Source organism: Salvelinus sp. IW2-2015, linkage group LG14, assembly GCF_002910315.2.
Source record: "Salvelinus sp. IW2-2015 linkage group LG14, ASM291031v2, whole genome shotgun sequence".
NCBI lineage: Eukaryota > Metazoa > Chordata > Actinopteri > Salmoniformes > Salmonidae > Salvelinus > Salvelinus sp. IW2-2015.
Window position 1 is genome coordinate 14,858,356 of NC_036854.1, and position 24,284 is coordinate 14,882,639.

General features: G+C 40.5%; 1 protein-coding gene across 1 annotated transcript in view; it reads left to right on the top strand.

The window, feature by feature from the left end:
• The first annotated feature begins 2,137 nt into the window (after nucleotides 1–2,137).
• The window catches only part of znf292b (zinc finger protein 292b), a 29,868-nt gene continuing 7,721 nt past the window's right edge, over nucleotides 2,138–24,284 (top strand). Inside the window, exons 1-7 of the mRNA XM_024000794.2 lie at nucleotides 2,138–2,324; nucleotides 21,883–22,037; nucleotides 22,357–22,435; nucleotides 22,707–22,842; nucleotides 23,034–23,236; nucleotides 23,736–23,872; nucleotides 24,099–24,240. Of these exons, the coding sequence (XP_023856562.1) occupies nucleotides 2,166–2,324; nucleotides 21,883–22,037; nucleotides 22,357–22,435; nucleotides 22,707–22,842; nucleotides 23,034–23,236; nucleotides 23,736–23,872; nucleotides 24,099–24,240 (1,011 nt within the window). The 5' untranslated portion in view covers nucleotides 2,138–2,165. The remainder of the gene's footprint in view (nucleotides 2,325–21,882; nucleotides 22,038–22,356; nucleotides 22,436–22,706; nucleotides 22,843–23,033; nucleotides 23,237–23,735; nucleotides 23,873–24,098; nucleotides 24,241–24,284) is intronic.

A 24,284-nucleotide genomic window follows, 5' to 3' on the forward strand; every position in this document is an offset into this window, starting at 1 on the left:
AATCGGCTTGAAAATCTATGGCAAGAATTTAAAATGGCTGTCTAGCAATGATCAACAACCAACTTGCCAGAGCTTGACAAATTTAAAAAAGAATAATGTGCAAATATTGTACAATCCAAGTGTGCAAAGCTCTTAGAGAATTACCCAGAAAGACTCACAGCTGTAATTGCTGCCAAAGGTGATTCTAACATGTATCGACTCAGGTGGTTGAATACTTACGTAATCAATATATATTTGTGTTTTATTTTTCATATTTTGTTTTTTACAAATGTTAGAATTTTTCTTCCACTTTGACATTAGAGTATTTGTGTAGGTCGTTGACAAAAAATGACAATAAATCAATTTTAATCCCACCTTGTAAAACAACGAAATGTGGAAAAATTCAAGGGGTGTGAATTTTTTACTACTGTAGATTGCATTTTAGCTACACTTGTTTATACACACTGCATATTTATTGAGATACTGTATTCTTGACATAGCACACTCTAACATACCTACAGTACTGCTGTACATATCATTCTTAGTATATCTTGAGTAAATTATTCCGGTATAAATACGTATAGATTGTATTTGGATTACTGTTACAGTGCTACTTGGGTTGTTAATTGGATTCGTATTTTTTATTTTATATTAATACAAAATTGTCAATAAAGTTTTTTATACATTTTGTATCAATATGTCGTTACACCATTACATAACACTAATATCAACAAAAACACAACATACAATTATTGTTTTATTATCTGTGTACTTGTTTCACATTTTATTGTATTGTTAGGCGCTAATAACATTAGCATTTCGCTACGCCTACGCGACCAATAAACTTTGATTTGATTTGAACTACATGGAAAACACGTGGTTTGAATTGAAGAGGGCAGTCCATTAACGCAGACGAAGGATGTCAATGATCTGGAAAGATTCTGTATGGAGGAACGGTCTTAGTTTCCTTCCAGTATGTTCTCCAATCTCATAAAACATCCAAGAAAAAGTCTCAGAAGTATTGAAGACATGGGTGCCAATCAGTTTGACCTCTATATTTTTTTGAGAAAAAAAATATTACTTGTTAAACAAAATCTCTTTCTCTTTGTGTTAGGATAAAATAATATAATTGTAAATTTTTTTGGAGCATACAATATAGCTCAGGAGTATTTATTTTATACAGTGTGGTTGTGGGTTAGTTATGTTTTTGTCTCAATTGGTTTTACCACACCCTCAACATAAAATTGTTCTCCACTTAATTCACTGTAGGTATACCTCCATATTGGCTTCAATAGACGGTAGCCTATGTGAGTGACCAAAGACCTGTACAGGAAACTGACATTTGCACCCATCAATTGTATTTTTTCCCCCCTAAAGGGCCCGATAAGACTGATAGATGAGTCACTTACCTGCAGGGTGGTATGCCAGTAGCATGCCAGCAGCATACCACCCTGCATCCCACTGCTGGCTTGCTTCTGAAGCTAAGCAGTGTTGGTCCTGGTCAGTCCCTAGATGGGTGTTGGAGGGCCAGTAGGAGGCACTCTTTCCTCAGATCTAAAAGAAAAGAAAAAAAATACACACTGCCCTGTGTAGGGTGCCATCTTTTGGATGGGAAGTTAAACGGGTGTCCTGACTGTCTGTGGTCACTAAAGATCCCATGGCACTTATTGTAAGAGTAGGGGTGTTAACCCTGGTGTCCTGGCTAAATTCCCAAACTGTCCCTCATATGGTCACCTAATCATCCCCAGCTTACAATTGGCTCATTCATCCCTCTCCCCTGTAACTATTCCCCAGGTCGTTGCTGTAAATGAGAATGTGTTCTCAGTCGACTAACCTGGTTAAATACAAATTGTGGGACCAGCACGAAGCTTAGAAATCAGAGGGGTGATGAATACAATCACTAGTGATGTTTTGAACTGATAACCTAATCTACAAAACTCATGGTAAAGAACCAGTTCATCATTTTTTGGCCACTTGATGTCTTCAAGTTTTGTTGATTTAGAATAGTTGAAGCACATACAAAAAACATAACGCACGCAGCCTTCTACTACCACTTAGTTTTCAATGTAGCAGTGGTATAGTGCCCCGCCGTGGACTACACTTGATTCTGCGTCAGTGCGTAAACGATTCTGGTCACATGTTGTTTGCGTACGCGGCAGTGGTACGCGACTGAGTTGGGTGTGAAGATGGCGGACGAAGAGGCCGAACAAGGCAGCGCACATACTCATAGCAGTGCAACGATTACGGCACTTCGAGAGAAATTACAAGAATTAGCAATCGCGCTGAAAAACAGTACGGAATCTCCGACTCAGTCGTCTTCTCAGTATTGCCAAGACTTTTGCCAGGTTAGTTATTTATTTCGCTGTGCGTGCTGGTCAATCCAAAATAACCCCTCGAGCCTGTCAGACATTAGCATAGCTAACGATAGTTGCCAATCAGACTAACGTTAGCGAGTTGGTTTTCATACTGTGTGTCGACATAATTGCATTATCATATACGCAATTAGGTGTATCATCCTTGCTTTGTCATGTATAATTTATGCAGGGATTTATACTGCTGTTGGTAAAACTATACTATAACAATGACTGTCCGTTTTTGTAGCTACCTAGCTAGTTAGTAATGTAGCTAGTATGATAACGTTAATCAAGTAACGTTAACTAACTAGCGACATTAGTTAGCTAACAAATTGCTTTGTTCTGCTTTTATTGTAATGGGATATGCCTTGCACACCGCAGTTTTTGTTGATATGTCTCAAATAAATGTGGCGACGGTGTCCCTGCATTGCCTCGGATTATCAAAAATGTAACACTAGCTACCCAGCTTGGTAACGTTATCATTGTTCCTAAATGTGCGGTATGAAATACATTTCTTCTTAGCGTTAGTTAGGCTATTCTGTTTCTCAAACTCCCCCAACCCCTCTCCACATGACCAGTTTACCTTACTGTGAGAATGTCAACATGTCAAAGGGATCGTTTTGATTTCGTGGAACACATTCTCCCGTCAAGTCTGGCGCTCTACTGAAGGTGCTTCACTGGTTTCCTGGCCCTTTCATGTAACTATTGGTTTATTATAATAATTTGGTGGGTACTTAGATTTGTCCTATTTCACAAATGTACAAGTGTGTATTTATACGCACTGCGTGAATTGGAACAGTGATTTGGGCATATCCCACTCTCCCTGAGACACACTAGGAGAGTGGGGTAACGGCCAGGGTTAGCCCAATATTGGACTGAAGGAAGCCTAACGTTACTCCTTATTTCAAGGACCTTACATGTTCCGTTTAAAGGGCGAATGGCTCTGGAGGTCAAAACGACCAAGTACTCCATCTAAACTTGACTATATTCTCCATTATGGTACGGTTCTAGAAATCCCTCTACTTTCATATCGCATCAATATAATTACTGGCCCAACGCTCTAACTGCTATGCTACCTGCCGCCCCTTTTTCTGTTGTGTAAGCATGAAGCTTGCCACGGTAATCATTTGCATAGTAACAGAAACCTGAACATAAGTCTTTACCACACTGTTTACAATGGTAAATCAGCTAAACCGTTGTTGAATCCGCTAAACCAATACTTACCTAAGATTTCTGTAATAGTAATCATTTGCTTTGTAACAGAAACATGAACAGTGGTCTATAAAGTATAAACTGTTTAATTTTGTGAAGAATATTGTTCAATCAAAAATAGCCTGGGTATTTCTAAGACTGTAGGCTACATACATTTTTTTCAAGTGCAGTGTGTTTGATTTAGTAATCACTGCCAATATAATAATACGCCATTTAGTAGACGCTTTCATCCAAAGCAACTTAGTCATGAGTGACCCCACAACCCCTGGCGTTGCAAGCGTTCCCATTTTGGAATAATATTAAAGGATAAAAAGGAACCGATTTCAACCCAAGACCTTGGTCTTTCTAATAATGTTGAAAAGAGTCATAAGATGTGACGCACATCTCCGGTCTCCCCAAATATGATGCGTTGCGCTGTTACCCACAACATTTTACGGAGAGGAGAAACCAAATTAAATTTCATTAAATCATAAAATTTAACACTGCATGAGCTTTCAGTTCACCTGGGTGGGCATCAAAAAGTATGCTTTTGGAATGTCCTGAATTCTGTGGTGATTGACTCATGAGTTGTCAAAGTCAAACCATTAGATTCTCCGGGAGAATTTCAGCAAACGGCCTCAAACACACTCCCGACATGCTCCGAATTTTCATTCACTTACGGTTGGGTCCAAAATTATTGGCACCCTCGATAAAGATCAGCGAAAAAGACTATAAAATAAATTGAAATACTGAGCTATATTGTATTAAAGTATATATATATTATTTTATACAAATACAATTGCTTAGAGAAAGATATATTTCTTTTTTCTTAAAGATGGGGGTCAAAATTATTGGCAGCCTTGTTTTCAATACCTCACCATGTGAGGATAACGGCACTGAACCTTTTTCGAAAATGTTTTATTAAGTTGGAGAACACATTGGGAGGGATCTTAGACCATTCCTCCGTACAGAGTCGGATCCTTGATATCCTTCGCCTGCGCTTATGGACTGCCCTCTTAAATTCAAACCACAGGTCCGGAGACTGAGATGGCAATTGCAAAATGTTGATTTTGTGGTTAATTAACGATTTCTTTGTCGATTTTGATGTGTGCTTGGGAATATTGCCTTTCTGGAAGTTCCACTTGCGGCCTAGTTTCAGCCTCCTGGCAGAGGTAAATCAGGTTTTTGGGTAAAATAGCCTGTTACCGGGTAAAGTTCATAATGCTGTTGACCTTAATTAACAAGGACCAGTGGGAGCAAAATAGCCCCTTAACCTAAAAGATCCACAACCATATTTTACAGTAGATATGGGATTCTTTTCTGCACAATACAATCCTTCTTTCAATGCAAACCCCAACGCCGGTGTACATGGCCATGGATCTCTATTTTCGTCTTCTAATTTCACCAATGCACTTGTATCTTTTGAATCGGGGACCGATGTGTATCGGTGAATCATTACATCCCTAGTACTTAAAGGGATACTTCAGGATTTTGGCAATGAGGGCCTTTGATTAATTCGTGGATACCATTTTTATGTCTCTGTGTCCAGTATGAAGGAAGTTAGGGGTACTGCTAGCAGATACCCGTAGACTTCCAGCCATTGCGCTAGTTAGCATTGGCTTGCGAAAGTACCTATAACTTCCATCAGGGCCAAAATCCCGAAGTATCCCTTTAACTCCTCTGAGTTGGCTAATCTAAATTCACCTTAAAAGCACTGTAGCAGACCTTATTAGCATCCGGTTTCTTACTCTGTTGAAATGTGTTACTGAGTGTAGTTTTTTTAGTCTTTGATGTTGCAGCCATTGTTACAGTAGAATATCAAGCATGGATGATTATCTGTGGCTAGAGGCAATGACTGTCCTTGTGCTGTGTGGGAGGATGTAAGGACAGAGAGAGAGAGAACAGATGAGCAACATGGTTCTTCATCTTAACACTTAAATCATGTACATTTGAATTCAACGCAGTGTGTTTTACAAAATAACATCTGTTATTTTAAGTCTCTGTTGGAGATTCATGATAATACAGCATTATTTTTCAAAGAGCCTACATTGTTTTGCATTTTCCTTTGCTGTCTGTGTTGGAGGGCTGTTTGTTTTCCACCCTAGCACGCTCGGCTGCACTATGCACCACCACCTTGGTGAATGATCCTTGAAAGAGCATTCTCCCCAGGTGCCCAGCTGGGTTCTTAGATACACTGTGCCAGTGTTGTCTGGAGAGTGGAGACATTTGAGATGCGCCGCTGCCCCTGGTCTCAGCATGGAGTGTGATGAATATGGATGATCCCACTTTGCTGTTAAGGCGTCTGCATACTAGGTTCGGTTTACTCCTATCAGAACTCGGCTAAGCCAAAGTGAATGTCTGTGCCTCGCTTACTCCCTTAAAAGACCTTTGCTTGAAAAACAAGTCAAATGCAGCAATAGTAACGTTTGTCCCTCTTGAGACACCGTAGCCAGCATACACTTCCTCAAAATAGTCAGAATTAATCTAAAATTACTCAAGAAATCTGTAATTAATTTAGACGTTTTTGCAGAGGGGTCTTAGCCATGCAATTTTTAAATCGAAATAAGATGTTTGTTTGCAGTATTTCTCAAGTGAAAAAATGTGCATGAAAATGAGTAGTCTCTCGTTGAATGACAACAAACACTTAATTGAAGAATCCCTACTATTGCCCTATTACAGACGAAGGGGTGTAGACTTCGGCTACCGCACTTTGGCTCGCCTCAGGAAAAATGTGTGCACTAACAGCCCAAAAAACTAAACCAACAGAAATGTCATAAAAGGTCATAATATATGCACAAACTGTTTCGGATTTGAAGTATGCGGATGCCTTTAGTCTGGCGGAACTGTCTGGCAGTGTGTGTGCTTTCTACCAGATGTCTGCCAGTGCCAGCCCAGGTCCCCCTCCTGCCTCCTTTCTCTAGGTCAAAATGGAGGGGTAAATAGGATTCTATGTATCTAGTTTACATGAGGCTTATTCCATCCATGAGCCTTTGGAACAAGGATGTAAGTCTATTACATTAAATAAAGATTGTAGCCTATAGCCTAAATAAGAACACTTGATCATTTGATTTATTTTCATTTGTTACTTTTTCTTTTGATTTTGGTCTCACAGATGTGTGAGGCAAACAACCAGTTACAGTGAATTTTGGCCAGTGCATTTTATTTTCTCTGTTTATAGGGACTGTGTATGGAGAGATTTACACATTTTAATGTCACATGCACAACTATAGTGAAATGCCTGTCTTGATAATTCAAAACCCAACAATGCAATAATCACAATGGCAATGTAATAGTAGAAAGATAGAAACACGAGGAATAACAAATATGAAATACACAATTTAAGTAAGCATACTATATACAGGAAATATTTAAAAAGTCAGTTCCAATAGCTTATTTACATACTGGAGTGATGGAGGTATAGGTGTAAGGTGACTAGGCAACAGGATGTAAGATAAACAGAGTAGCAGCAGCTTTCATGTGAGTGGGTGTGCGGATGTGTAAAGTCAGTATAAATGTATGTACATATTTTGTACGAGTGTGTGTGTGTTGGAGTGACTGTGTGTGAGAGTGTAGGGCCCTGTGAGTGCACAGAGTGCAAATACTGACATAAAAGGTCAATAAAGATACAAGGTGAACTCAGTCTGTGTAGCTATTTTGTTAGCTACTTATCAGTTGTATTGCTTGGGGGTAGAAGCTGTCGAGCTGTCAAATAGTCTATGGCTTGGGTGGTTGGGGTATTTGACGATTTTCCAGGCCTTCCTGTCACACCGCCTGATATAGAGGTCTTGGGTGGCAGGGAGCTCGACTTAGTAATGTACTGGGCTGTCCGCACAAACCTCTGTAGCGCCATGCGAACGAGGGCGGTGCTATTGCCATACCAAGCAGTGATGCAGCCAGTCAAAATGCTCTCAATGGTACAGCTGTAGCTTTTTCAACCTCCTGAGGGGGAAGAGGCACTGTCACGTCTTCATGACTACGTGTGTGGTTGGACCATTTTAAGTCTTTAGTGATTTGGACACCAAGGAACTCGAATCTCTCTCTACCTGCTCCACTGTCGATGTGGATGGGGGCGTGCTCGCCCCCCGTTTCCTGTAGTCCACGATCAACTCCTTGGTCTTGCTGACATTGAGGGAGAGGTTGTTGTACCGGCACCACACTGTCAGGTCACTGACCTCCTCCATGTAGGCTGGCTGATCAGGAGAATAGCAGGGTAAATCCTAGTCCAGTCACAGCTTACGGTAGGCACACTGGGCAGCTCACAATTAAATTAAATACAGATGACCTCTGACCATAGCTGTGTCTGGCAGCTGTGATACAGTTGAAGTCTGAAGTTTACACGCACCTTAGCCAAATATATTTCAACTCAGTTTTTCACAATTCCTGACATTTAATCCTAGTAAAAAATGACCTGTCTTAAGTCAGTTAGGATCACCACTTTATTTTAAGAATGTGAAATGTCAGAATAACAGTAGAGAATGATTTATTTCAGCTTTTATTTATTTCATCACATTCCCAGTGGGTCAGAAGTTTACATACACTCAATTAGTATTTGGTAGCATTGCCTTTAAATTGATTAACTTGGGTCAAACGTTTGGGTAGCTTCCCACAATAAGTTGGGTGAATTTTGGCCCATTCCTCCTGACAGAGCTGGTGTAACTGAGCCAGGTTTGTAGGCCTCCTTGCTCACACACGCTTTTTCAGTTCTGCCCACAAATGTTCTATAGGATTGAGGTCAGGGCTTTGTGATGGCCACTCCAATACCTTGGATTTGTTGTCCTTAAGCCATTTTCCACAACTTTGGAAGTGTGCTTGGGGTCATTGTCCATTTGGAAGACCCATTTGTGGCCAAGCTTTAACTTCCTGACTGATGTCTTGAGATGTTGCTTCAATATATCCACATAATTGTCCTCCCTCATGATGCCATCTATTTTGTGAAGTGCACCAGTCCCTCCTGCAGCAAAGCACCCCCACAACATGATGCTGCCACGGGGGTGATGGGGTTCTTCTAGCTTGCAAGCATCCCCCTTTTTCCTCCAAACATAACGATGGTAATTATGGCCACCAGTTCTATTTTTGTTTCATTAGACCAGAGGACATTTCTCCAGAATGTACGATCTTTGTCCCCATGTGCAGTTGCAAACCGTAGTCTGGCTTTTTTATGGCGGTTTTGGAGCAGTGGCTTCTTCCTTGCTGAGCGGCCTTTCAGGTTATGTCGATATAGAACTCGTTTTACTGTGGATATAGATACTTTTGTACCCGTTTCCTCCAGCATCTTCACAAGGTCCTTTGCTGTTGTTCTGGGATTGATTTGCACTTTTCACACCAAGGTACGTTCATCTCTAGGAGACAGAACGCGTCTCCTTCCTGAGCGGTATGACGGCTGTGTGGTCCCATGGTGTTTATACTTGCGTACTATTGTTTGTACAGATGAACCTGGTACCTTCAGGCGTTTGGAAATTGCTATCACGGATGAACCAGACTTGTGGAGGTCTACACTTTTTTTCTGAGGTCTTGGCTGATATCTTTTGATTTTTTCCCCCATGATGTCAAGCAAAGAGACACTGAGTTTGAAGGTAGGCCTCGAAATACATCCACAGACACACCTCCAATTGACTCATGTCAATTAGCCTATCAGAAGCTTTTAAAGCCATGACATCATTTTCTGGAATTTTCCAAGCTGTTTAAAGGCACAGTCAACTTAGTGTGTGTAAACTTCTGACCCACTGGAATTGTGACACAGTGAATTATAAGTGAAATCTGTCTGTAAACAATTGTTGGAAAAATGTCTTGCTCAAAGTAGATGTCTTAACCGAATTGCCAAAACTATAGTTTAACTTCTCTGGCATATGTGGGACGGTAGCGTCAAATGTAGCACGCCAAATTCAAATATATTACTATAAAAATCAATCTTTCATGTCACACATGAAAGCCAAAAACGAAACTACCGCCCCCTAGTCTTAAGAAGTTAACGCCATTGCATTGGGTGGTTGGCTGCACTTTGTCCCAGACGGCTCGGTAACAAAAGCCTGCAAGTGGAAAAAGCATTTGCAGATTTCTTAAGTTATTGAGAGTTCACTCCAGTAAGAGCTCCCTCGTTTGTTCTTCAGGAAATAAAGGCCAGAGCTGAGGCTAGCTAGATGCTAGAACACGACCCTATATGACACGTAAAAGGTAACACAAGGTGAGAGGATAGCTGCTAGACATCAGAAAGTGCTTCAGCAGGTCTGTAACTCAACCACCACAACAAACAGTTTATTGAATCTGTCCCGGATCCGGGATAACTGTCATCAGAAACGCTGACTAGCATAGCCTAGCCTAGCGCCACAGGGATATAATATAATGTATTGAAATCACAAGTCCAATACAGCAAATGAAAGATAAACATCTTGTGAATCCAGCCAACATGTCCGATTTTTAAAAATGTTTTACAGCGAAAACACAACATATATTTGTTAGCTCACCACAATATCCAAAAACACACCGCCATTTTTTCACAGCAAAGATAGCTTTCAGAAAACCCACAAATAGAGATAAAATGAATCACTAACCTTTGAACAACTTCATCAGATGACAGTCATATGACATCATGTTATACAATACATTTATGTTTTGTTTGATTATGTGCATATTTATAGCCACAAATCGTGGTTTTACATTGGCGCCATGTTCAGAAATGGCTCCAAAATAGCGAAAGTAATTACAGATAGCCACGTGAAATACGGAAATACTCATCATAAACTTTGATGAAAGATACATGTTTAACATATAATTAAAGATACACTGGTTCTTAATGCAACCGCTGTGTTAGATTTAAAAAAAATTACTTTAGTAAAAAGCACAGCATGCAATAATCTGAGACAGTGCTCAGCCATTCTCCGCCATGTTGGAGTCAACAGAAATACAAAATTACATCATAAATATTCCCTTACCTTTGATGATCTTTCATCAGAATGCAGTGCCAGGAATCCTAGTTCCACAATAAATAGTTTTTTTGTTTTATAATGTCCATTACTTCTGTCGAATTAGCAACTTTGGCTAGCATGTGTAGTTCACGTGTCCATAGAACTTTACGCTAATGAACGAAAACTTCAAAAAGTGATATTACAMATCRAATAAACTGGTCAAACTCAGTTGAGAATCAATCTTCAGGATGTTTTYCTCATATATATCCAATAACGTCCCAGACGGAGCATTTCTTCATGTCTATCTAACGCATTACAGACAAGGACATGACATTYCCAATGTGCGTGGCCGAGAACTGGCAATATGCCTGACCTGTCACTCCAAARGYTCTCATTCGGTCCCACATCAGGCTAGACGCTTCATTCCACGTTCTACTSCCTGTTGACATCTAGTGGAAGGCGTATGAAGTGCATACAGATCCATAAATATAAGGCAATTGAATAGGCGATGCCTTTCACAGCGACCCATTTCAGAATTTTCACTTCCTGTTTGGAAGTTTGCCTGCCATATGAGTTCTGTTTTACTCACAGAAAAATTCAAACAGTTTTAGAAACTTCAGAGTGTTTTCTATCCAATAGTAATAATAATATGCATATCATATGATCTAGGACAGAGTACGAGGCCGTTTAATTTGGGCACCAATTCATCCAAAAGTGAAAATGTCGCCCCCTAGTTCTAAGAAGTTGTCTGTGAGTTAAACAGAACTGATATCCAATTTGTAAGTCGCTCTGGATAAGAGCGTCTGCTAAATGACTTAAATGTAAATGTAAATATTGCAGGCGAAAACCGGAGGAAAATCCAATCAGGAAGTACCCCTGTTTTTGAAACCTCTCTGTTCCTATGCATCCCTATTGCCCATTTAAAGGGATATCAACCAGACTTCTTTTTCTATGGCTTCCCTAAGGTGTCAACAGCCTTTAGACATAGTTTCAGGCTTTTATTTTGAAGAATGAGCGTGAACGACCACATTGCGTAAGTGGATAGGTGGGGGCTCTCAGAGTGAGTAGTGCGCAAAAGGGAAAGGCGGCCATTGTTACTCCTGGTCCTAGTGAAAAGCCAACTGTCCCGGTTGATATATTATCGAATAGATATTTGAAAAACACCCTGAGGATGGATTATAAAAAACGTTTGACATGTTTCTGTAGACATTATGGATATAATTTGGAATTTTTGTCTGCGTTGTCGTGACCACTCTTTCCGGTGGATTCCTGGGCATAACGCAGCAAACTAACGGAGGTATTTGGATATAAAAAATATCTTTATGGAACAAAAGGAACATTTGTTGTCTAACTGGGAGTCTCGTGAGTGAAAACATCCGAAGACCATCAAAGGTAAACGATTAATTTGATTGCTTTTCTGATTTTCGTGACCAAGTTACCTGATGCTAAGTGTACTTATTGTTTTGTCGAGCGATCGATAAACTTACACAAACGCTTGTATTGCTTTCGCTGTAAAGCATAATTTCAAAATCTGAGACGACAGGTGGATTAACAAAAGGCTAAACTGTGTTTTGCAATATTGCACTTGTGATTTCATGAATATGAATATTTTCTAGTAATATTATTTACCTGTGGCGCTATGCTACGCTATGCTAGTCAGCGTTTCTGATGACAATTATCCCGGATCCGGGATGGGTGGTTCAGAAAGGTTAACAGACTGTTTCTATGCCAAGGTGCACTGAGATTGTGGAATTATTCCACAATACTGAGGTTTAACACACATCTGGTATAGGCTAGGCTACATGTTCCTCCATTGATGGATAGGCGAGAGGACGTTAACCACGTTAACCTCTCGCCAACAGCCAGTGAAATTGCAGGGCGCCAAATTCAAAACAACAAATCTCATAATAAAAATTCCTCAAACATACAAGTATTATACACCATTTTAAAGATAAACTTCTTGTTAATCTAGCCACAGTGTCTGATTTCAAAAAGGCTTTATGGCGAACACACACCTTGCGATTATGTTAGGTCAGCGCCTAGCCACAGAACCATACAGCCATTTTCCAAAGAAGGAGAGGTCACAAAAGACAAATAGTGTTAAAATGAATCACTTACCTTTGATCTTCATCTGATGGCACTCCTAGGTCTCCATGTTAGACAATGAATGTTCGTTTTGTTCGAAAGTTCATATTTATGTCCAAATACCTCCTTTTTGTTTGCGTGTTTAGTCCAGTAATCCAAAATGCACAAGGCGCGGGCACTAAGTCCAGACGAAAAGGAACTCGAGCGAGTGACTAAACTAAAGGCTTTCAGCCAGACCCCTGATTCAAACAGCTCTTATTCTCTCCCCCTTCACAGTAGAAGCCTGAAACAACGTTCTAAAGACTGTTGACATCTAGTGGAAGCCTTAGGAAGTGCAATCTGACCCCATAGTCACAGTATATTGGATAGGCAATCACTTGAAAAACTACAAACCTCAGATTTCCCACTTCCTGGTTGGAATTTTCTCAGGTATTCACCTGGCATATGAGTTCTGTTATACTCTCAGACATCATTCAAACAGTTGTAGAAACTTGGGAGTGTTTTCTATCCAAATCTACTAATAATATGCATATCCTAGCCTCTGGGCCTGAGTAGTAGGCAGTTTACTCTGGGCATGCTTTTCATCCGGACGTGAAAATACTGCCCCCTACAACAGTGAGGTTAAACGTTCAGCCTGCTGCACAGACCCTATGAACACTAGTCTAGAGCTCCTGGTTAAATTGTGCTTAGGAGCATTTTTTTCCTAATCTAAATGGTTAAACTTGAGAGAGATATGTGGTTATTTAACAAATCGGAGTTTGCTTAATTTACTTTACTCATTATTTTGCCATATCTAATGATTGAATGCATTCGGAAAGTATTCAGACCCCTTGACCTTTCCCACATTTAGTTACATTACAGCATTCTGAAATTGCTTAAACCGTTTTTCCCCCTCATCAATCTACACACAATACACCATAATCACAAAGCAAAAAGTTTTASACATTTTTGCAAATATATTACAAAAAGAAACGTAAATATCACATTTACATAAGTATTCAGACCCTTTACTCGGTACTTTGTTGAAGCACTTCTGGAAGCGACTACACCTAGAGCAGGGGTGTCAAAGTCAAATGGACGGAGGGCCAAATAAAAAATTTAGCTACAAGCCGAGGGCCGGACTGTTCGAATGTTCATTGAAAAAATTTTAAATGACGCATATAGTCTAGTGAACCTAATTGAACCTACTGAAAACCTAACAAATATATTCCAATATGATCAGATAAATAAAGCAATATTTTCTTATGGCTCTGTCAGTAATCTTTAATTTTCAACAGACACAAAAGACAAATTTCCTTTATATAAAAATCCCCATAACATGAACATTAAATGAAAGAAACCGGTATTCAAGGAACCATCAGTAGCCTATATTTTCTATTTTAGCAAAAGTGGGCTAAATTTACTTCAAAGAAAAAAACAATAATAGCAATTTTCTATCATCCACTCAACTGAAATATTTTTAAAATATAATTGGATTGAAATACAATAAAATAAAGTGCAAAAATCTATTAATCAAAAACAACACTTTGTTTAAGGAGAAGTAACATGCAGTGAAAACAAATATTAAACTTTAACTTTTAAACTTGAACTGAGTAAAAACTCTAAATATGTGATTGCACAGTAATGTTCACTTGTTTGAGGTTGAGGGTGATACTTGGTGGTGTCCCATCTTTTCCACAAGTTCATCCATGTGGCAATGGTAAGGCTGAGCTGAGGAAATCCTCAGAATTGAGTGGAGGTGTTCAGCAGTAAGTCGACTTCTGTGTGATGTTTTGTTCAGGTTCATCAAAGAAAACAGTTGTTCACACAGGTATGTGCTGCCAAACATAGACACGTTTGAGCAGCCTGGATGCGCAGCTGGGGCATTGTGTCGGGGAGGAAACGGGCGAACTCCGCAGCCCACTGCCGCATATTTTGCCCTCAGTGCATCATTGCATTGGAGGTCAATCAACTCCATTTGGGTAGCTTTGGTGTGAGCTTTTTCCACGTCAACAGCAAATGAGTTACAACGAGCAGTTTTTTCCAACTTCTGCTTTTTTGTGCTTCAAAGTGCAGCAAACTCGGCGTCGAAGTCACGGCGGCAAGCCATACCTATTTTATCCAGCCAAACTGTGGGCTCGGGAACGCAAACTGTAGAGAGCTTCTCTTTTCATGGGTCTCGGCAGCTGGGAAAGTGGCTCAAATTTTCTTTCCGCACTGCGTCTCCCACAGAGTCCAGTGTTTGGTTTAAAATATGCCTTCACTTGTACTCTACATATAGAGATGACAATTGATCCCGACCGCTGCAGCTGCTAAGTTCATGGCAATTCAGATGATCTTAATGCAGACACGAAAAGCCATCACCACAGAAAACAATGTCGTCTCGGGAGTTTGTTTGTGTCTTTCTTTGCTGTCAAAAAGAACAAGACATATATCTCCTCACGAAGCTCGAAACACTTTGAAGCACCTTTCCTGGCTTAGGCCATCGCACCTCTGTGTGATAAGGCAAATCCACCATGCTCCGTTTCTAACTCCGTCAGAAATGCCTTGAACTGGCGGTGATTCCAAATTTTTTCTTTGGCTCTGATAAAGTTAACTGTGGCGCGTCGGGATGAGTGCTCATTAATGCTCCAATTTTCAAGGCTTTACGCGCCGCAACGCTTTCCTGGTGTATGATTCAACAAATGATAAGCTGTCAGCCTACTGTTCCGTTTTCCTCTTGCCATCTTTCCCGTATCTTCGCCACCAGTCCGCTCCTGTGTCCACCCATCGCAGGTTGCTCCCGTCGGTTGTCAAACCCAAAGTTTTTTCTTTCTACCCAAGGCAGCTCCATCTCATTTACACATCTTGACACCCTCTCTTCATACAAATCATGCCCGTAGTTGTGCCATGCATAGGGTAAAGCCAAAAACTCCTCTGTCACGCTTAGGCTGGAGTCCACTCCGCGGATGAAAATTGACAACTGGGCAATGTCAGAAATGTCGGTGCTCTCATCCACAGCCAAGAATATGCAATGAAATCTTCCCCTTTTTCACAAAGCTGCTCTTTTAGATTGATGGACAACTGGTCTACTCTCTCGGCAATGGTGTTCTGCTCAGACTCACATTTAAAAGAGTTGCCTTTTTCTGGGCAAACTTCGTACAAACTTTTAATATGCAGTTTTTGATGAAATCCCCTCGCTAAATGGCCGGGCTGATTTAGCGACTCTCTTCTGCCAAAATAAAACTGGCCTTGACAGCAGCCTGGCCTTGTGATTTGGCTTTTTTGAACAGAGCCTGTCGAGATTTAGGCCTCGTTTTAAATTCCTCTGCCTTTTGTAGCCTTTGTTCCATGTCCATATTCTTGTTTTTTTGTCCGCGTGTTTCGTTTTTTCATAATGTCGTCTCAGATTATACTCTTTCAAGTACCGCCACACTTTCTCCACACAGAAGACACACAGGTTTCCAGCTACCTCCGTGAACATATACTCCGACTCCACCTGTTTGAAACCCGGTTCTCTCAGTGTCACCTTCCGTTTTGCCATTTTTGATGGGTATCTGAAAGTTATTTTACTGTGATGCTGACGCTGCTGTGCCAATAAATACTTGACATGAGCCGCGCGCTACTTGCTGGTGCGTAACACCCGTGGCAAATGTGGGAAATGTAGTATTGGTGCGTGTAAAAGATCTGCGGGCTGCCGGCTTGCTGCGGTCTGCGGGCCGGTTCTAATAATAAATCAAGATCATCCCAGGGGCCGTAAAAAACCTTCTCGCGGGCCGGATGTGGCCCGCGGGCCTTGACTCTGACATATGTGACCTAGAGTATTCTTGGGCATGACGATACGAGCTTGGCCCACCTGTATTTGGCAAGTTTCTCCCATTCTTCTCGGCAGATCCTCTCAAGCTGTGTCAGGTTGGAACGGAGCGTTGCTGCACAGCTGTTGTCGGGTTTCTCCAGATATGTTCGATCGAGTTCAAGTCAGGGCTCAAGCTGGGCTACTCAAGGACATTCAGAGACTTGTCCCGAAGCCACTCCTGCGTTGTTTTGGCTGTATGCTTGGGGTCGTTGTCCTGTTGGAAGGTGAACCTTCGCCCCAGTCTGGGGTCCTGAGCGCTCTGGAGCAGGTTTTCATCAAGGATCTCTCTGTACTTCGTTCATCTATCCCTCGATCCTGACTTGACTCCCAGTCCTTGCCGCTGAAAAACATCCCCACAGCAGGATGCAGCCACCACCGCGCTTCACCGTGGGGATGGTGCCAGGTTTCCTCCAGATGTGACGCTTGGCAGGCCAAAGAGTTCAATCTTGGTTTCATCAGACCAGAGAATCTAGTTTCTCATGGTCTGAGAGTCCTTTAGGTGCCTTTTGGCAAACCCCAAGCAGGTCGTTGTGGCTTTTACTGAGTGGCTTCTGTCTGGCCACTCTACTATAAAGGCCTGATTGGTGGAGTGCTGCAGAGATGGGAGAACCTTCCAGAAGGACAACCATATCCACAGAGGACCTCTGGAGCACTGTCAGTTAGAGGTCGACTGATTATGATTTTTCAACGCCGATATCGATTATTGGTGGACCAAAAAAAGCCGATACCAATTAATCAGACGATTTTTAATATATTTTTGTAGTAATGACAATTACAACAATAATGAATGAACAATGAACCCTTTTTTATTTTAACTTAATATAATACACAAATAAAATCTATTTAGTCTCAAATAAATAATGAAACAGTGTTGGAGAAAAGTAAAAGTGCAATATGTGCCATGTAAATAAGCTAACGTTTAAGTTCCTTGCTCAGAACATATGGTGGTGCTGGTGGTTCAATATTCCCAGTAAAGAAATATTAGGTTGCAGCTATAGGAATTATGACGCGTCGACTATTTCTCTCTCTACCATTTGTATTTCATATACCTTTGACTATTGGATGTTCTTATAAGCACTTCAGTATTGCCAGACTAATCTCGGGAGTTGATAGACTTGAAGTAGGTTGACAGATTATGATTTTTCAACACCGATACAGATTATTGGAGGACCAAAAAAAGCCGATACCGATTCATCGGACGATTTATTTTTCTATTTTTAAATTATTTGTTTTAGTTATATTTTTTACATTTTTATTATTTTTTATTTATTTATATTTTATATAAAATACACACACACACACACAGTTGAAGTCACTTAGGTTGGAATCATTAAAACTCGTTTTTCAACCACTCCAAAAATGTGTTATTAACAAACTATAATTTTGGCAAGTCGTTTAGGACATCTACTTTGTGCATGACACAAGTAATTTTTCCAACAATTGTTTACAGACAGATTATTTCACTTATGGCTTTAGAAACTTATGATAGGCTAATTGACATCATTTGAGTCAATTGGAGGTGGACCTGTGAATGCATTTCAAAGCCCAACTCAGTGCCTCTTTGCTTGACATCATGGGAAAATCAAAAGAAATCAGTCAGGACCTCAGAAAGAAATGGTAGACCTCCACAATTCTGGTTCATCCTTGGTAGCAATTTCCGAACGCCTGAAGGTACCACGTTCATCTGTACAAACAATAGTACGCAAGTATAAACACCATGGGACCACGTAGCCGTCATACCGCTCAGGAAGGAGACACGTTCTGTCTCCTAGAGATGAATGTACTTTGGTGTGAAAAGTGCAAATCAATCCCAGAACAACAGCAAAGGACCTTGTGAAGATGCTGGAGGAAACGGGTACAAACGTATCTATATCCACAGTCAATCGAGTCCTATATTGACATAACCTGAAAGGCCGCTCAGCAAGGAAGAAGCCCCTGCTCCAAAATTGCCATTAAAAAGCCAGACTACGGTTTGCAACTGCACATGGGGACAAAGATCGTACTTTTTGGAGAAATGTCCTCTGGTCCGATGAAACAAAAATAGAACTGTTTGGCCATAATGACCATCGTTATGTTTGGAGGGAAAAGGGGGAGGCTTGCAAGCCGAAGAACACCATCCCAACCTTGAAGCACGGGGGTGGCAGCATCATGTTGTGGGGGTGCTTTGCTGCAGGAGGGACTGGTGCACTTCACAAAATAGATGGCATCATGAGCGAGGAAAATGATGTGGATATATTAAAGCAACATCTCAAGACATTAGTCAGGAAGTTAAAGCTTGGTTGTAAATGGATCTTCCAAATGGACAATGACCCCAAGCATACTTCCAAAGTTGTGGCAAAATGGCTTAAAGACAACAAAGTCAAGGTATTAGTGGCAATCACAAAGCCCTGACCTCAATCCTATAGAAAATCTGTGGGCAGAACTGAAAAAGCATGTGCAAACAAGGAGGCCTACAAACCTGACTCAGTTACACCAGCTCTGTCAGGAGGAATGGGCCAAAATTCACCCAACTTATTGTGGGAAGCTTGTGGAAGGCTACCCAAACTGTTTGACCCAAGTTAAACAATTTAAAGGCAAATGCTACCAAATACTAATTGGGTGTATGTAAACTTCTGACCCACTGGGAATGTGATGAAATAAATAAAAGCTGAAAGAAATAATTCACTCTGCTATTATTCTGACATTTCACATTCTTAAAATAAAGTGGTGATCCTAACTGACCTAAGACAGGGAATTTTTACTCGGATTAAATGTCAGGAATTGTGAAAAACTGAGTTTAAATGTATTTGGCTAAGGTGCATGTAAACTTCAACTGTGTGTATATATATCTCAGGTTGAAAATTGTGTGTGTAACTATATATATATATATATTTGAAATAATGACAATTACAACAATACTGAATGAACAATGAACACTTTTATTAACTTAATATAATACATTAAGAAAATCTATTTAGTCTCAAATAATGTAAGATGTTCAATTTGGTTTAAATAACGCAACAACACAGTGTTGAAGTGCAATATGTGCCATGTAAAAAAGCAAATGTTTAAGTTCCTTGCTCGGAACATATGAAAGCTGGTGGTTCAATATTCCCAGTAAAGAAATATTAGGTTGCAGTTATTATAGGAATTATGACACGTCGACTATTTCTCTCTACCGTTTGTATTTCATATACCTTTTGACTATTGGATGTTTTAATAGGCACTTTAGGCCAGCCTAATCTCGGGAGTTGATAGGCTTGAAGTCATAAACAGCGCTGTGAGTCAAGCATTGTTAAGAGCTGCTGGCAAACGCAGTAAAGTTTGAATGAATGCTTACGAGCCTGCTGCTGCCTACCACTGCTCAGACTGCTCTATCAAATATCAAATCATAGATTTAATTATAATAAACACAGAAATACGAGCCTTTGGTCATTAATATGGTCAAATCTTGAAACTATCATTTCGAAAACAAAACGTTTATTCTTTTAGTGAAATACGGAACCATTTCGTATTTTGTCGAACAGGTGGCAACCTTAAGTCCCAATATGGCTGTAACATTGCACAACCTTCAATATTATGTCATAATTATGTAAAATTCTGGCAAATTAATTACCGTCTTTGTTAGGAAAAAACACAGTTCGCAACGAGCCAGGCGGCCCAAACTGTTGCAAATACCCTGACTCTGCTTGCACTGAACGCAAGAGAAGTGACACAATTTCCCTAGTTAATATTGCCTGTTACCATGCATTTATTTTAACTAAATATGCAGGTTTTAAAAAAAATATATACTTGTGTATTGATTTTAAGAAAGGCATTGATGTTTATGGTTAGGTACATTTGTGCGACGAATGTGCTTTTTTGGCAAATGCGCTTTTGTTAAATCATCACACGTTTGGAAAAGTTGAGGTAGGCTTTGATTCAATGATAAATTAACAGGCACCGCATTGATTATATGCAACGCAGGACAAGCTAGTTAACTACACCTGGTTGATATTACTAGGTTAAGTAGTGATTATGTGAAGATTGATTGATTTTTGTAAGATAAGTTTAATGCTAGCTTGCAACTTACCTTGGCTCATTTCAGCCACAAGGTCCTTTTGACGCTGTGCTTGCGTAACAGGTGGTCAGCCTGCCACGCAGTTTCCTCATGGATTGCAATGTAATTGGCCATAATCGGCGTCCTACAAGGCCGATTACCGATTGTTATGAAAACTTGAAATCGGCCCTAATTAATTGGCCATGACGATTAATCGGTCGACCTCTATTGTCAGTATGACCATCAGGTTCTTGGTCACCTCCCTGACCAAGGCCCTTCTCCGATTGCCCAGTTTGGCCGGGCGGCCAACTCTAGGAAGAGTCTTGGTGGTTCCAAACTTCCATTTAAAATGGAGGCCGCTGTGTTCTTGGGGACCTTCAATGCTGCAGAAATGTTTCCTGTCTCGGCTCTCTACGGGCAATTCCTTCTACCTCATGTCTAGGTTTTTGCTCTGACATGCACTGTCAACTGTGGGACCTTATATAGACCAGTGTGTGCCTTTCCTAATCCTGTCCAATCAGTTGCATTCACCACAGGTGGACTCCAATCAAGTTGTAGAAGCGTCTCAAGGATGATCAATGGAAACAGGATGCACCCGAGCTCAATTTCGCGTCTCATAGCAAAGGGTCTGAATATTTATGTAAATAAGTTATTTCTGTTTTTTATTTGTAATTTGCAAACATTTCTCAACCTGTTGTCACATGTCATTATGGGGTATTGTGTGTAGATTGAGGACCATTTTTTATTTAATCCACTTTAGAATAAGGCTGTAACGTAACAAAAGGGGAATGGGTCTGAGTATGCACTGTATATTACTACTTTCCATGATGTGGACAGTATGTGTTACTACATTACACAAACTGACAGTTTGACCACATCGAATTGGGGGGAATTACAATCCTTTTTACCGCAGATTGGTCATTTTAGTATAAAAGTTTATAGTCAACACGATGACGCGATCAATTGCTTAAAACCGTTCAATATCTTTGGTTTTGTACTGTTCCTTTCTCTTTCTGTTTTGAGAAACCCTGTATCAAAATACAACATTCCAAAATGTAGCTGACTGTTTTGCAGGTTGCCCTCTGACCAGTGATGTAAAAATATCTCCAGTTCACGTGTATTTTTAGTTGTGGTAATTTCAATAGCACATATCTTCTGTGTGTGGTCAGTGTTACAGGCTGTCACTTCCATTCTATGCATTGGAAAGCGGCTAGACACCTTTTCTGTACCATGGGCGAAACATTGCTTCAAGTTGTGCTAGACCACATCCGCCATTATGTGGTTGGTAGCTTAGCGCCGTCTGTTATTCTCGTGGTACATTACAACTGCTTGTAATTTCACGTCGGCTACAACAAACTTTTATAGGTTAATCGTAGCAAATTGTCCCCGTCCTGTTGCAAATTGCTTTCGTCAGTAGAGTGGGATGTGCTATATTACATCTAATGATATCAAACCTCTGCATTTGTAGCTTTATTAGTAGATTCTGGAAAACTGACTGTGTGGGTGTAACCCTTTCCCCACCTCTCTCTCTGTCTCTAGACTCTGGTGGAGTATGCTGGTCGATGGAGGATGGAGGAGGACCCACTGCCCTTGGTGGAGGTGTACACAGTGGCTCTGCTGAGCTATGCCCAGGCTTCCCCCTGCCTCTCCTCCCAATGTGAAAACGTTCCCCTCGTACTTGGAAGGCTCTCACTGTAAGTTCACCCTTCTTATTGGAGGGGTTTAATGTGCTTGTTGTTCTCCGTGTGCTTGCAAGATTATTACCCGTGACATTTTTTAGACGAACCTCATTATACACCCTACATGTAGAAAATAAACATTGGTTAAAGTAGCTAATACCTCCCAGTTATTTTTTTTATTGTGCTTTTTTACTATTCTTGATTATTACAAGTCAGACCTGGCTTTATTCTTCAGATGATCATGTTTAAGTCACTGCTCAAGATTTCAAAGGGTTTAGTCATCATGAAGTTAGCTGTTTGGGTTGCCTCATTTAGTTCCCTATTGATTGTACAGGAGCTGTGTGGAGCTGCTGCTCTCCCTTCCAGAACACTTCCCAGGTGTCTTGTGGGAAGAGTTCCAATCATCTGTTCAGGTAAAGTGCAAAATTGTCATACAGAGGGTGAAATGTTTCTATTTTTATGTTCAGTGAGATATCTTGTCAACTACCCTTGTTTTACTGTAGAATTACTGGATTTCTGAATGAGTTACTTTATCTGTTCAGGACGTTATTATAATTTTGTCTAAGAGATCTACTACATAATATATTGTGTGTGTTGCTTGGCTGCACCATTTTTAAATGCATAATTGCTTCTAAAAGTACTTACTGTGATGGGAAAAGTGTCAGAGTGAATCCTGTGTTGCAGTCAGCCCAATCCCAGCTGCAGGAGAATGGCATCACACAGCTGTCCCTCCTGTCTACCGTGGCCCAGGAGACTGGTGTGTGGACCAACGGCACCCTGCGCAGTCTCCTCTCTAACGAGTCGCCACAAACAGAGAAAGGTGAACGTTCTTTTAATATGCTGCATCTAAAATTGCACCCTTTTCCCTATATAGTGCTCGAGACTATGTAGAAAGTAGGATGCCGTTTGGGACGCCCCCCTGCATTGTTATTCAAGTCTTGGACCCGTATTTTATACAACAATGATATTTGTGTTATCGTTGAACCTGAATATCCCCATCATTCCCTTTAGTTCATAAGTTCCTTGAACTGGAAGGACCCATTCTGTTGGAGCTGAGAGTAAAGCACCTTATCAAGGAGAACTACATGGAGAGGGCTGCACTGCTGGCAAAAGCATGTGCAGAGTATCCTGAGTTTGAAGGAAAAGGGCACTTTAAGCAGATGTATCTTGTCTGCTTGTGTGCCATTTCAGCACAGGAACCACTAATGGAGGAGGTAGGTTACTTGGGGCAGTGTGTAAAAAAACAATGTTTTTCAGTGTTTAACTGTCAGGCCCGTGGTTTCATTGCATCATTCAGAATTGCTCGGTCTGGACGAAATTGAGGATATCATCCACAAGAGGGCATGGAAATATTGAAATGTTCATGGCAGCTTAAAGCTGGAATCAGTAGCGGTGAAACTGCCACGTCCGTTTGCTATATTACAAGAGCTAAGCCATTTTATTGTTCTCGGACATCATTGCACATACGATACAACTAGAGTATGTACTATGATTGTCTTTTTTTTTTTTTTTTTTACCAGGATGCCCCGTTGAAATTTTTAATTTTAAATAAAATTTAAAAAACTATTACAAATGTGCCTGGGACGACCAGTGGCGCTGTTTTACCTTATGCGGATCTTAGCTTTAAGGAAGCTATTAGATACCACAGACATCTAGTGGACAGTGAAATATGTTTTGAATGCAATTACTCTTGCTTTTTTTTTCTCCACACAGCTCTCCAACGTGGATTGCCGCGATGCACTAGAAATGATCTGTAACCTGGAGTCAGAAGGGGATGAGAGGGGAGCCTTCAGCCTATGCTCGGCCTTTCTGACACGACAGCTTCTCCAAGGAGACACTTACTGTGCCTGGTAACACTGCAACATTTCATACGTCAAAGCCCGCCTTATTGAAGCCCTTCTATCTCTGTTTGACATATGCAATGTATGAATATTGTGTTATTAATCCTTCTTACTTAACTTAAAAAATAAAATATATATATATATTTTTTAAAGCATTGTCTGTACTTTACTGTAATCTAATCTCTCTTCAGATAAATTATAGAATTATATCACGATTATTATTTATTTCCTCAAGGGAGCTGACACTGTTTTGGAGCAAACTGCTGAAGCGGTTAGAGTCGTCTGAAGAGACTTTCCTGGACAGATGTCGTCAGATGTCCTTGCTGTCCAAAACAGTCTTCCACATCCTCTTCCTCATCAAAGTCATTCAATCAGAAGTAAGCTTCATTCCAGATACATAAATGGTTTTGTTCAGTGTTGT